General features: G+C 28.4%; 3 protein-coding genes across 3 annotated transcripts; 2 read left to right on the top strand and 1 right to left on the bottom strand.

Moving 5' to 3' along the window:
• Positions 1-371: 371 nt before the first annotated feature.
• On the bottom strand, positions 372-2,370 carry LOC148190600 (CBS domain-containing protein CBSX3, mitochondrial-like). The gene is made up of 6 exons (XM_088102772.1): positions 2,204-2,370; positions 1,272-1,546; positions 1,120-1,198; positions 929-1,002; positions 780-840; positions 372-708 (listed from the first exon to the last, which is right to left on the bottom strand). The coding sequence occupies exons 1-6, from the start codon at positions 2,283-2,285 to the stop codon at positions 566-568; spliced, it is 714 nt and encodes a 237-aa protein (XP_087958898.1). The 5' UTR covers positions 2,286-2,370; the 3' UTR covers positions 372-565.
• Positions 2,371-3,994: 1,624 nt separating this feature from the next.
• LOC148190599 (uncharacterized) lies at positions 3,995-4,750 on the top strand. Its single transcript, XM_088102768.1, has 4 exons — positions 3,995-4,046; positions 4,174-4,271; positions 4,397-4,524; positions 4,628-4,750. Exons 1-4 carry the CDS (start codon positions 3,995-3,997, stop codon positions 4,725-4,727), a joined length of 378 nt encoding a protein of 125 aa, XP_087958894.1. The 3' UTR covers positions 4,728-4,750.
• Positions 4,751-9,023: 4,273 nt separating this feature from the next.
• LOC148190598 (uncharacterized) lies at positions 9,024-10,147 on the top strand. The gene is made up of 4 exons (XM_088102774.1): positions 9,024-9,167; positions 9,244-9,362; positions 9,483-9,559; positions 9,807-10,147. Exons 1-4 carry the CDS (start codon positions 9,116-9,118, stop codon positions 9,940-9,942), a joined length of 384 nt encoding a protein of 127 aa, XP_087958900.1. The 5' UTR covers positions 9,024-9,115; the 3' UTR covers positions 9,943-10,147.
• The last annotated feature ends 5,719 nt before the right edge of the window (positions 10,148-15,866 follow it).

Below are 15,866 nucleotides of genomic sequence, written 5' to 3'. Positions count from 1 at the left end.
AAAAATCAAAAGACACATCAGAATTTCATACATCAAATAAGCTACTCCACGTCATTTAAAATGAAGATTAGCATGCAACGTCAACCATACACTAACACCATTGGGCCTAATTCAACTATGGGAGTCTAATCGTTGCAATTTTCACAAAATAAAAACTCAATTCAGACGTAAAAAAAAAAAGATGACCTATTTGATATTCTGGACAAAAATAGAGACCTACCAAGACATAAACACCAACATGGACTAATCACAGAATGACACAAAGATGGTGTTAAAATGTTGTCCAAAAATGTTGTCAAAGTATCATTATCTATATATATTTCCTCGCTAAAACATATTGTCAGCGATTTCTTTTCTTTTTCTTGCTTGAAACTACTTTTTCCTTCTTTATTAGAAAAAAACAACTATTTTGTACAAACAGGCGTTAATCTGGATTTGGTACAGCGATGTTCTACAAAGTGGTAAAAAAAATGAAATCCCATTTATTATGAAATATAAAGGTGTATTATAATTTGATGCATGAATTCGCTAGCACCAAATCGGTATACATGGTTGAATTCTTCTGCTAATAGTATTCTCCTCTGATGTAGTCATTGAGTCGCTTCAATTCTCCACTTTGCTGCTCCATCACTGCTCGCACCACATCTACAATGGAAATCATACCAACTATTTTCCCATCTATAACTGGAACATGCCGAATGCGATTCTCTGCAAGAAACAGTTACCTTTGAGCCTTAATCTCTGTGGCAAAATATCAGAAGAAGGAGAATTACCCTTACCTGTCATAATTTTCATTGCTTGAAGAATGTTGGTGTCAGAGGTCACCGTTATCAGGTTGTTCTGTTCACGAGTACCCTCATCATCATTCACAAGAAATATGCAAGAATAGGATATCAAATATATAGGAAATGAAAGAGCATAAAATAACCTCGTCAGTCATTATTTGACCAACTTGTGTGTATAAGGGAGATCTTCCTTGTGCAACTATTTTTTTTAAGCAGTCTTGTAGTTCATGCATGCATTCAACAAAGGGGTTCAGTTTAGCTCGTAGTTATTAGAAAGATGGTAATGAATTTTCTATCCGAACAAAAGGGTGTTATTAGAAAGAACCGCATGTACCTCTTTCTGTGACAATCCCTGCTATGTGCTGCCCTTCTGGCTTTAGTACCACCAATGATCCAATGTTATTATCAGCCATCTGAAACCTTATACAATGTTAGTTAAGAAGCATTCTTAATGATTGTTTTTTTGAGCAAATTGAACCGTCTTACGTTTTTCATTGCATTAATGACAGCATCATCAGTTCGACACCAAAGCCAGGAGCCGATGTTTTCTTCACCTTTTGTCATTAGTACCTCTGACACTGTTACATTCTCCAATCCTTTCTGCTCTTTGCGTGGAGAGGACGTGACACATCCAAAATTTGAACTTATTTTGTTGAGGTTAGATATCGCATTTCCTTGGAATTGTTGAAATATTGCGCCCCTCAGAGGGTTTTGGCGAAGTCGTAGTATCCCGCACAATCCTAGCATTTGTTGTTCTGCTTCTGTTCAATCAAAATAAAACATAAATTTTTTTCATATAACCACAACAGTAGCTTGTATCTTGCATTTTGCATTCTTTTCTTAAAGGAGAATATGAAGAAAGGAACTTTGTAGTTGCTTAAACATGGAATTGCCAACCCCATTGGATCACGTTTTTCTCATTCTTTTGTCCAACTTTACTGACTCACGGATGATTATTTTAAGCTTAGTTCTATATATTCCAGAGCAAACTCAATGAAATCAATTTATTAACACGGTGATGAATGACTAAAACCATTATTTCAGGAAGCTTGAGAGGCCAAGAATATGCTTGGGATTTCTTTCGTGAGAGGCATACGTAAAGCACAGATCAAGATAAGAATGGTTTGCATACGTTTGATTAAAACGTAAATCTCTAAGTATAAGCAAAGCACAAACCAAGAAGTTTCCAAGGAAATCAGTATGAAAAAGTTTGGGAATGAAAAGTGGTTAGTCAAACCAAAATTCTAACAAAAGTCCTCCAATACATCCAAGGTATAAATTCTTTGTTCTTTGTTCAGTATATATACACAGCTAGCGCAATCTTGGGATTTTAAGATCAGCCAAAATAGAACAAGTTGTGTGTATTTCCGGTGAAAAGAAACGAAAAAACTCATTCTGTTATTCCTTCAGATACTAACCATACCAACATCCATGCCACGCAAAAACCAGCAGTGTGGTTTTAGGATCCCTTGGATCACAGGTCCTTCCACCGAATCTCATTCTCCTCCAAAACAAAAATCAAAATCTCTTTCCACTCGTCGACCACCGTTTCGTCCTCCTGGAATAGCCTCTACCCAATCACAGCCTCCCCTCCTCAGGTAACCCCAAAAACTAAACCTCAACAAGTCTCAGATTCTCTTCCATCATCACACTCACCAGCTCCTTCGGTCACCATTGATTCGCCAGTGTCTTCTATCTCAGAATCCTCTTCAACACCATCAACTCCAACACCTTCGAAGCCAAATGCGAAGGAATTGGAGTTGGATACTACTCCTACTCAGAATTTCCACGCCCCTTTGGAAATACCAATCCAACCCCACCAGCCTAAATCCAACGCCAACCCCATAGAGAGAAAGATGATGTTTTCCACATCGACTCCTAGCGCGAAAGACACAAAGGTCATGCCATCAGCTTCAACATCAGCACATCCAACGAACAGGAACGTTTCAACCATATCATTATCCGACGAGCAAAATCCCACTAAGGGTGACGACGATGACATTTCAGCTCTCAACCCAACACTGAACGTGGACGACAAAACAGTGAGTGTGGTAACTCTGGCCGGCGATAACAGAGGAGTGACAATGCACGTGGCGGGTTCTCATTCAACTAGGCCGAATTCCGAAGGGAAGAAGAGCACATCCACGGAGAAAGACGAAGCGGGTAAGACATACGTCAACAGTAACATTCAGAGCATCAACAATTCGATCATGTCCCATGGCACCATCAATGGAAGAGATCCTGGTGTTCGTGTTATTCTCCCTGATGTGAAAGAACCGTGCTTGGAGAAACCAAAGGCTGAAGTCAGCATAAACCGGGTAGAGAGGGTCCCTTACAGGCCCGTGGTTCGAAGAAGATGTCTGAGGGGACTTTTTCTTGAACCGAGTGACTCTGAACCTGATAACCCTGACAAACCTCGTCGTCATGGTTGTAAGTTTAGATGTGGGGACAATTCAAATGATAAGGACACTGCAATGGGATAAGCAAAAACAGAGTCTTGTTTACATGAGACGTGGTACCATTCCAGGATTTTTGTGTCGGAATTTCGTGCTATATATAGCATGCATTATCTGTGTTGTGATTTTTAATTGTATATTCCTTTATTGGGGTAACTCGCAATGACCATTTATAGAGCCGTTAACAAGCTGTTTTTGTGTTAATTGTCAAAGCAGTGTTTTAGCGAAGGAATAAAAAATATTCAGTGGGTTGATGTGAAATGCTTTCCAATAAGAAAACACAAGGAATATGACTATTTTGACTATCTTTGACTGAAAAATCTTTCAAATTGGCAATAGATTATCCTCCCAAATGCAGAAAGTGTACTTTTAATCACTGGAAATTAAAAAGAGTAAAAATGTCCAAAGAAATTGATGATGAATCTAGGAGTGAAAAAAACACTCGCCGCCTTTCAAAAGTCTATGTGCTGCACGAAACTAAGAGCTAGTATATTCATTTTTTATTTTTTATGTCCAAACTACAAGCGGTAATGTTTGTTCTTAGTTAGTAAGATCATTCTCATCATTATTACTCACGCGGTCTCATTTGTAACCATTATCACTAATGAAAAACTTGACAAGAGATAACTACAAAACAGAGAAACAAGCTGGAGCTTCCTCATTATCGCACCTATATATATATATATATATATTATATATATATATATTATATAGCTTCGTGTTTATTACAATAAAGAAAGAAATTGACCAACAATGGGTTCTCTTATGCCAGGATGGGACTCTCCAACCTTGGATCCTGAATCAGGTACCAATAATCAGTACTATACGAATACCAAGTTATGCACTTACGTTAGCTTTACCTTTACCTTTTTGTGTCGAAATAATAAAACCCTTGTGATTTTTAAAGAGGCTTGTATTTTGTACCATTGCAGCTTCAATTAAGAGGAATCGATCACTCACAAAACAACAAATTGATGCTTACTGGAGAACAAAAGAGAAGACTGATTGTAAATTATCTGAAACTATTCAGGTTTGACTTTAAATTAACATCTCTACAAGTCTCACTAGTACAAATTATGTGTCAGACAGAAATTTGAATATAAAAAAGCCTACCATACCAATATATTTCTTTGTCTACTAATGGATCCTGAACAGACCCGAAAATTTGAGGATTCAGAGAATTCTGGTATGTCCTGTACAGTGGTCAAGAACCGCATAGAGAAGCCCTTGGAAAGGGATGTTGATGAGAAAAGTTTGAAGAAGTTTGTGAAGAAAAGTTACTGGTACATTATGTTACATGTGGTAATTTTGCCCAATTGGTGAATTATAAGTTAGATTAATTGTGTGGAAAGTAATATATTTTGCAAATGGCTGGTGTGCATGCAGGTGGACCATGAGCAGCTCGGCATTTCTGAATGAAAGACCACTGATTGAAGCTTCTTCCAACAACTATGCTTCACAGTTTCACGTAGCCAACATGAGATAAACAAAATTTAAAACCGGAAATGAAATTAGTGCTTGATGATCTTGCTTAAAAGGGATGTTTTTATTAAAATAACACTTATAGTTATTGTTTTATTTAAATTTACATTTATATTAAAATGTATAAATATAACCATATCGATAAATGTATGAATATATTTCATATTTTTTATTAAATAATATTCACACAAAACATAAATTATTTATATTTTTATATGATAACTTATAAAAGTATACTCTTTTATATTTGTTAAAATATAACAATTAATTCTTTAATGTTATTGCTTATAAAATGTGCTCAATTTTTTTTATCAAACTTTAGTTTTAATCCTTGCAGATTTATTTTTATTTTGTTTGAATTTTAGTTAGCATGTCAAACAAAGTAAGGGATTGAATGCCACTTTATTTAAAATATAAAGAAAATTACATTTTAGCAATGTGTACCGGGTTTTAGTAGAAAAAATACCCTAATATATCATCGATTTTAAGTTATAAGGTTAAGGGTATTTTAATAATTTTCATTTCTAAAACTAAAAAAAAAGAGAAGAAATCTCCCAAACTCTTGCTCACCTCTCTTGTTCCTCTCAACCATTTCTCTTTCATCTCTCCCACTCCAACATTTTCTCTGTCATCTCTACACTAGTCCCAATTGATTTCGTTCATTTGTTTTCCAATTTAATAACAAAATAATTGATGATATTGATGTTGATTTTTGATTGGAGAGTTGTGTTATATATTTCCCCATCTGATTATTATTAAATTTCGTTTTTTAAATTTTAGAATTTTGTTGTGTTACAACCATTATCAATAAACCAAGATCAAAATCAAACCAAGTTTAGCCAATTAAAAATTAAGTCAGAAGAATGTAATGGTAAATAAAACATTTAACTTCACAAATCACATAAACAAATTGGATAAGTAAGGAAGTTAGATTAGGGTTAGACGAATGTTTCTGATTTTTTTTCAATAGAGACTAGCACAGGGATGACATAGAAATGTTGGAGTGAGAGATGAAAGAGAAAGGGTTGAGAGGAATGAGGAAGGTGAGCAAGGCTTTGAAAGTTTCTTTTCTTTTTTAGTTTTAAAAATGAAAATTATTAAAATACCCTTAACCTTATAACTTATAATCCATGATATATTTTGGTATTTTTGTCTACTAAACCCTGATACACATCCTAAAATGTAACAATTGAAAAACCAAGTTACTTAGCAAACCCCTGTTTTAAAATATTGTTATTTAAAACGTTTTAGTTAAAATTATTCTGAATAATATTAACTATTTTCAGTAACATAACATTCTTTCACCACATATTTAACAATATTGTTACAGTTTTTTTTTTAACATAGGAGAAGTGAAATATGCACCTATCTCAGAGCAAGAAAAATGTTATAAATTATTTAACATTTGTTATTAGTTATGGCAAAAAAAAGTAATAATAATTTAGAATAACAAAAGTTCATTAAATAAAATTAATATAATAATATGTGTATTTTTTTTCAGTTTTAAGTTTAATTGGTAGCTTCAACTGAATAATCCTCGTATTCATACCTATTATAAATTATATATAAAGAGGATATTCTTTACATTTTTTATATCAATTTTATCCTTTAAGTAACTATTGATTTAAATTTAATAATTTTTTTAATTAAAAAATATTTTATTATTTTATTTTTTAGAGGATTTTTTTTTACTTTTTTTCAAATTTATCTTCTAAGTAACAATTAGTTTAAATTTAACTATTTTATAAATTAAAAAAAATGTATCATTTTATTTTTGAGAGGTTATTATTCACTTAAATTCAGTTTTTTAATTAAATCAATTATTTATAATAAAAAAAAGATACACTTGCACTTAATATATATGATTAACACATAATAAAGTTAAATGTAAATACATTTTATGAAAAACATTATATAATTGTTATATAACTTATTAAATGTTTTTGTATTATTTGAATTAAAAAAAATTATTGTTAAATATATTATTTATGTTTATGTTTAGACATTTTGTATATGTTATAATACTAACTACAGTTATATCTTATTTTGATCACTGAGACTCAAATCTATCATTACTGTCATATTTTTCGGGTTCTCTATCTTTTTTAAGATAATTGATGTTTTTTCTTTTTTACAAAGATTATGTTGTGATAAACACTTTTGTTTTTCATTGTATATATATGTATGAGAATATATTTGTTGGGTTACAAAAGATAGAGTACTCCATATTCTATTGTTTCTAGAAATACTATTTTTTTTTGTTCTGTATGATAAAGGTGGTATATTAAGAGAAGTTTATCTACACTATATCAATAAAAATAGACTTTAATAATTTTATATAAAGATTAGATATCAATATATATATATATATATATATATATATATATATGGGGTTTGCTAACGCGCCTACGCCTATTTTTCAATTGGTACATTTTAGCAATGTGTACCGGATTTTAGTAGACAAAAATACTCTTATATATTATGGATTCCAAGTTTTAAGGTTAAGGGTATTTTAATAATTTTCATTCTCAAAATTTCAAAAAAAAAAAAGAAACCCCCAAACTCTTACTCACCTCTCTCATTCTTCTCAATCCTTTCTCTTTCATCTCTCTCACTCCAACCATCTCTCTCACTTCAACCTTTTCTTTGTCATTCATACTGTAGCCCCAATTGAAAAAAATCAGAAACACATAAAAAATTTTCCTTAGAGTTGAGTCATTGACATATTCACCTTTAAGGCAAAGGTTCATTCAAGATCTCTTCAATTTCACCATCTTCACTAACCTCTCTAATTTCATCATCTGTATTTGTTGAATCATCATCTCTAAAAAACCCTCCAAGCCAATTACCAATTCTTTCGGATGTCATTATGCTTGTGAAAATTAGATAAAATTATATACGACAAAAATTATAAAATGAAAACTCATTATAAAGTCATTTTTTGTAAGAAATTGTTTAACAACTGAGTGTTTCTGATTTTTTTCCAGGCCAATTACCAATTCCTTTGATGTCATTATGCTTGTAAAAATTAGATAAAATTAGATAAGACAAAAAATTATAAAATAAAAACTCATTATAAAATCATTTTTGGTAAGAAATTGTTTAACAGCGAGTATTTTTTATTTTTTCCAGGTCAATTACCAATTCCTTTATGGTTGTGAAAATTGGATAAAATTATATAAGACAAAAATTATAAGATGAAAACTCAATATAAAATCATTTTTTTGTAAGATTGTTTAACAGCAAGTGTTTCTGATTTTTTCAATTGGGGCTATAGGGATGACAGAGAAAAGATTGGGGTGAGAAAGAGAAAAGAGAAAGGGTTGAGAGGAATGACAGAGGTGAGTAAGGGTTTGGAGGTTTCTTTTTTTCTTTTTTAGTTTTGAGAATAAAAATTATTAAAATACCCTTAACCTTAAAACTTAGAATTCATAATATATAAGGATATTTTTGTCTACTAAAACCCGGTACACATTGCTAAAATGTACCAACTGAAAAACAGGCATACGCGCGTTAGCAAACCCCTTATATATATATATATATATATATATATATATATATATATATATATATATATATATATATATATATATATATATATATATATATATATATATATAAACTTACGGATTTTATGAGAAGTGGGAATTTCATTTTTTCAATTTCTTTTCGTACCCTTCCATGCTAAAAATAGAAATCATTCCAATGTCTTCTATATGAATTGCTAGAATTAAATAATATGTTTTTATTTTCAGATAAAAAAGAAGTTTTTTTTATAAATATTTTTTTGTTTTTTATTTTCTTAATATTCTTTTAAGCAAGATTTCACGTGTTCGGGTAGAGAAAAAAAGGTAAACATTTTTTTAATAATTTCTTTTTACAACTTTTTTATAACGTGATAGATGGATAGTGTTCTGTTTGAGATAAATTGACCTTGACACATATTCTATTATCAAAAACTTATTTAAAAAAAATTATTAACACTAGAAAAAAAATATGAGTAGAACTAAAACTAAAGAAATAGAAGCAACTAATATTTAAAAACAAAAAACAAAAAACTGCGGCGATGTTCATGGCCGCTGTGTTTTCTGTAGTCTGTGTGCTGTCCGAAACCACTGTCAGTTTTTTTATTTATAAGCGTGTGTGATTTTTGTAGTTTTTTCATAATCGTTATCACTTAACCAACACTTTTGGATGACATATTGGCAATAGTCATCACAAATAAAAAAGCTGCCAATAGATAAGATAAACAACTAGGAGCTTTGTCACTGCACTAAACCACCACTTATATAAATAACATACCTTATACAACTTTCTTCATATAAAAAAACTAGGTTATCCATTTGGAAATACATTGGAGTTTCAAATAAAGAAAGAAATTCAGCAACAGCAATGGGTTCTCTTATGGCAGGATGGGACTCTCCAACCTTAGATCCTGAATCAGGTACCCATAATAAAAAGTACTGTCTTATGCACGTGACGTGATTTCTAACTAGGCTTCTTATTTTTAACTGTTTCAGCTACAATAGAGAGGAATCGATCGCTCACCAAAGAAGAAATTAATGCTTTCTGGACAGCAAAGAAAGAGACAGAGTTAGAACACCTCAGAGCTATTTCCAAATTATCTCAGACTATTCAGGTTTCACTTCTACATTAACGTTCATTTTCACCTCTCAAATTTACCCCTTCTTTATAACTGTCAGAGATTTAAATATTAAAAGCCTAGTTTAATTTTAAGTTTATGATGGATAATGGACAGCCTCATTCTCACAAGTCTTTAGGCATCATCAATGTTGACGAAAACAGTTTGGAGCAGCTTATGAACAAAAATTGCTGGTAAATTAAATGCCGGTTTTTGTAGACTTTTTTTCTTCTTATAAACAGAAAATTATACATCTTACACTATGGTATCGACACTCTCAATTTGCAAACAGAATTACATTAGCAAGTTTAATAAAATTAAAAAGTATCTTGATAATATATATATATATATAATAAGAACCTAATTAATTACTATTATGGATCCCATTAATTTAGATTATGTGAGTAAATTAATGTTAGTAAGTGATTTGTGTGAGTGCAGGTGGACTAAGAGCAGGTGGGCATTTCTGAATGAACCACCATTGATGGAAGCTTCTTCCAACAAGTATGTTTCACAGTTTGACGTGGCTAAGTTGGGATCATCGAAAACTAATAGCAGAAATGGAATTAGGGCGTGACATGAATATTTGCCGATGTTACCTATGTACTGTATATGAGTAGTGCCGTCTGTTTTGTCGTAAGAACTGTATATGTACGGTTTGTTTGTATATAATATTGTTTTACTTTCTGGTTAAGGAAAAGCTGGCTTGTTTCTTTGGTGCCGGATAAGGAATAATATATACTGATTTATCGGATATAAACCTCAAGGAGCTATTATAATATCTGCTGAACTCTTTTTTTTTTTGTCATTTTATTAACTTACTTATTTTTTAGTATTTTTCTAATTTAAAATATTACTTTTTTTCAAATATATATTATTTAAAAAATCATTATAGACTCACTATAATAATTATAATAAAATAATATTAATAATGTTATTATTTGTACTATAATAAATTATTACTAATGATGATATTGATTATTTTTATAATAAATAATAATAATATATTATTATATTAGTAACAAATGTATTTTTATAATAAGATACTACCATAATAATTATAATATTGTTATATTAATTTTATTATTATTGTGACTAATATTTTATTGCATATATATATATATATATATATATATATATATATATCTAAATAATAACCAAAATTAATAAACATTTAATAATATATTAATTATAGTAATTATGATACTAAAGCAAGTATTTACAGTATTATTATTCTAAAACTATTATTTTAAATGTATGTGGTTAAGTGTATACTTGAAGTAATTTTTTTTTCTTATACTCCAATCCATCAGGTGTGTTGTTAAAGATATTACAAGTTACTTCATATTCAATCAATTAAACAATTAATAATGTAATAAATACGTCATAAAATTCAACAATCATATATATATATATATATATATATATATATATATATATATATATATATATATATATATATATAAGTTTTTCCAGTAGTTTTTTATCAAGGTTGTCCTAATCACAATCTAATTCTATTATTGACATGTTTAAAATAGGTAGATGATTAGTTAATTCTGATTAATACAGATCGATTTCCTTTCAGCTCAGACGATCGATTTGACGTAGTTTGATTGGTATGTAATACATATATAAGCCCCTAAAGTCTTGAGCTTCGACTAAGTTAACATGTGAAAAGAATTTTTTAATACGATTGTTGACGATGAAAGATTGTGTTGCTTCATGAATCACATTGATGTCTCATTAATTGTTATATGCATTTGGCTCATCTTAGAAAATATGACTATCAGGTAAGAGATATGCGTTAGTGATGAAGATTCAGCTCATATTCAAAAATATGATTGTCGGGTAAGAGATATGACTGTTAGTAAGGAAGAATTGTGTTGCCTCGTTAAACATGTTATTAAATTGATGCCGAATACGAAATGTCGACTGTCCTTTGCTATTTGATGGTGTCAAATCTAACTATTGTTCGAGAATTTCTATATATAGCGGCCAAGTGATCCTCGTGAAATTTCATCTCCAATATATCATGATATAGTATGGTCTATTTAATTAGCATTTAATTAAAATTATTACCTATGTCAAATTTTCATTGGTCCACGTGGAAGGATACTTGTTCATATCATATCCAATAGTCTCACATCGTTCGGGAGTCGAGCCTAAAACAATTTAAATATTCCTTCTTCATTCTACCTTTCGAGACATCTTTCAAAGACAAAAACATGACAAACAAGGCTCTAAAGAGACAATACCTCAAATGTATAGTGATTGACCCTAACGATGTCACTCAGTAGATTTGGGAAAGATGCCCAATCATTCCTCTTAGACTTTAACTGGGAAGCTTATGTTCTTACCACACCCTATAATCTTAATGAACTTGAGAACAAAACAATACTAAAGAGTGATATTATGTTAACACCATAAAAAACAAAATAGATACATTATAGTCCAAAATTTATAATAATATTTTTTTTAATTTTAAATTTTGATATACATAATTATATATATTATTAAAATGAATGTCAACTAGTTGTAAAAAGGTGTCAAATATTGTTTTTCTAAATACAAAATAAATAAAAATCTATTAAACCATACATGGACACGTGCAATAATTTCCACAATTACAATTTTCATGTTCTAGACTTTAGCTAAAGTTACGTTGAGTTTTGTTACTGTGAGAAATTACAAACAATAGTAAACTTAATGGTCTCTTATATACTATTTTCATTGACGGTAATGTGATTATAGTTTGAATAACGAGTTCTTGTACGTAACAGAGATAAAACTTATATTATGTGAACACAATGATGTGAATATTTAGCGAGAATAAAATATATTAATGGACCTACCCGTTAGTCGAAGTAGGGTCTCTCTTTTTCTCATTAGAGGGTCCAAATTTTGTGGAGGCATTTTCTGATTTGATGAAGTTCTTGAGGTCAAAATTTGTGATAGTGTAGTGGAGTCCTTGTTAGAAAGCACAGGGCAAACTGGTCGATAACTTGGTGATTTTATATACAGGTGCATTTCAGACAGTGTAAGTTGGAATGTATTTTTCTATTTAAAAATGTTTTTTTCGATTATACACTCTAAGATATAATTTTTTTTAATTGCATTTCAGATTTTGTAATTAGAAAAAAGTATTTTCTAAGTTGAAAATGTGTTTTGAATTACATTTTTTAGAATGTATTTTAAAAATACCATTCAGAATAAGTGTTTGAGAAGCTTTTTTTCCTTCCTCGCTTCTACTTTTTTCTTTTCTTTTTTTATTTCTTTTTTCTTTCTTTTTTCCTGTTAAAAATAATTTTAATATGAATTTAAATTTCATATTAATATAAATAATAAGATTAAATATTATATAAAGAATATTAATAAATTCAATGTTTCAAAGTTAGAAGTGACTTGAATCTTATATCATATAATTTCGCTTAAAGGAAGAGAAAAAATCATATTCCGAGGACTGGGAGAAGAAGTAGAAATGCATACAGTAGAGGGATAGATAGTGGAATAAAAAATTTATGAGGGTGCATAGAGGTGCAGGAAGAAGTCACTTAGATCTGGTTGACTATATTACAGTAAGTTGTTAATATGGTGTTTGGATTAGATGCATTTAAAAGAAAATTTGTATCTAATCTAATTTTTTAATTTATCATTTAATTGGTTTTGCCAAATTTTGATGTGTCTGTTTTAAGATGATATGTTTTTTCTTTAAATTTTTGTCTCAATTTTAGTTTTTGAGTAAATAATAAATAAATGATAAAGTACATAATAAATATAAAATAACATATTTAAATTATGTATTATTATATAACTAATAATAATGCAAGATCAAATATATATATATATATATATATATATATATATATATATATAATAAAAAGTTATAATTATAGTTATTTATCTACACTTTTATATAAAAGAATTTTCTTTTTGACATTCACAGTTATTTTTTAATTTTATCCTTTAAATATTTTTTTTATAAATCAAAATAATTATTATATTAAATTTATTTTTTTAATGACTATTTTTCTAAAATTTAATCATTTTTTATTTAATTATTTTTTAAATTTAATCATTTTTTAATTATAAAATTACCTACAAACTAAATAAAAATTATTTACAGTAAAACTACAAAATTTATTTTAATTTTATAAATATAATAATAATAATAAATGATTTTATTCTTTTTTATTATCACAAAAGTATGACATTACATAAGCACGTGTTTTCACTAATGCATCTTCATTGAAATATTTAGTAACAAATTTGTTTAATCAAACTTTTTTCTTTTAACAGTTGTATGATAAATTCACAAAAATGCAAAAATAAGTAAAATACAATAGTGTCTAGTTATAAATTTATGAATAATAAAAAAAAGAAAATATATATATATATATATATATATATATATATATATATATATATAAGTTTAAATTATATTGAATTAAATAAATTTCAAAATCAAATTTGTATCGTAGGATATTTTTGGTCAACCATATCATAGACAATCAACAAGTTTGAATAGTCACTAAATAGGTTGGACCATAAACCAATTTAGATAGTTAATAAGTGGTTTAGAGTTAAGCCATTAAGCTGATCAATCACCAAACACATATTGACATACCAACCTTATTGGCCATCCCACATCCTGGAATATAGCTACCTAGTATGAATTCACCAACCAAACCGGTTGGTCATTCAGGAGCTTGAGTAGTCAAGTACCAACTTAGGACATTAAACTTGGCCAACTATCAAACAAGTTGGACACCCATTCACATGCTCGAATAAGTCGACCTTGAATTGAACTTATCGACATAAATATAACATAATAAATTAAAATCAAAACTTATTAACTTAATATAAAAGTAGAATTGTCACAATAAGTAAATTAATGTTAATAAAAAGTCATACCACAAAACCTATAAATAAATATTTAAAATGAGAAAATAGATTGCATGTATTAAATGCTGCATTAATTATTATTTATTAAACGTTAAATTGATTTTGACATTCAAATACTTACAAATGTTCAATTAATTTGCATATGCAATAAACTATTTATGAGACAACATTTAGACCTTAAACAACATATGATATTCTTAATTAATACACTTTTGACGGGAAATCTGACGATTATTTAACAACAAAACTCTTATTAGATATTTATGACTCTTTGACTCAATATATAAGTTTAATGAAACCTATAGGGAGACAAAATATAAAAGTTATTTAAGAACTTTCTCATCATCTGGTCGTGATATCAATTGCACAATGTATAAAAAAGGTTCTTCAAAGACAGAACATAATAAAATTATATTATCCTAATTAATTTAATGTTATCGAATTGTATAACAAATAGATATTTTTATGATAAATTAGAATTATAATTAAATTATAATTTTTGTATAAATTTTAAGTATTTTTAATTAATTTTTATTAATATTATTTATTTATTAATTATTTTATTTTTATTTTTATTTTTAAGAAAGTATCTCCTATTTATTTTTTTCTATTAAATAAGTGATATAATTATTATTTTATTCTACAATCTTACTTAATCATTCTAACTATGACATTTTGTGGTTTGATTGACTACACACAGTACGACTTCACTACAAACCATAAAAATTATAGTGGAGCGATAAGTAAATTATCAATATAACAGCTACATCACTCAATAAATAAAAAATTAAGCAGTAAAATTTGATTAAAAAATTCAAAATTTTGAATACTTAATATTTAAAAAAAATTAAAAGATATTTAAATTTATAAGATAATTAACCTTTAATTAATACTCAATGGTAATTTTTATTCTACATTTTAAAATATATTATCATTATTATTAAATATACAATAAGAAATATTATAATTCTCTATTTTTTTAATAATCTAAATAATTTTTTTCACCTATTTTTTTTAAATGATATATCATGGCCAGTTATTGTGTCACATTCTTATCCTTATGTAAACACGTTTTCCTTTGATCCTTAAACCGTCCACATACATTGAATCCGAGAAACCTGTTTTCCTTCTAGAAGATACTGGACCCTCCAAGAAACAAACTCCTATTGGAAGTTGAAACCAAAGTTAACCACTGAAAATTAAATATTTTCAAAATATGGTTGTTTAGACTTTTGAAAGGTATTTAAATTCCGAATCATTCTTATCTTCATTTTATTTTTTTAGAATACTCCTTTATCATCAATTTGCAAGAAATTCAATTATTGTCATTTATCTTAAATAATTCATGTGATTTGTTTGCTTTAATTATTATTTAAAATAGAATATATCATATAAAGATGAAATTGGTGGTTTATTCACATGAAAATAAAAGGTTGAAGTAGTTCTTTAGATTATTACCAAAAGAAACCATGTACTTACATGTATAAATTAAATCAAATGACTTCATAACATGGTTTGAAGAGAATCGTTTGGTGGTTCAAACAATTTAAAATCTTTATAAAATTATTTTATTTAGTTCGATTCTCTATTTTATATTCA

Source organism: Vigna umbellata, unplaced genomic scaffold (assembly GCF_029865625.1).
Source record: "Vigna umbellata cultivar VRB3 unplaced genomic scaffold, Vumbellata_1.0 scaffold_721, whole genome shotgun sequence".
Classification (NCBI taxonomy): Eukaryota; Viridiplantae; Streptophyta; class Magnoliopsida; order Fabales; family Fabaceae; genus Vigna; species Vigna umbellata.
This window is presented reverse-complemented; position numbering and strand designations above follow the sequence as displayed.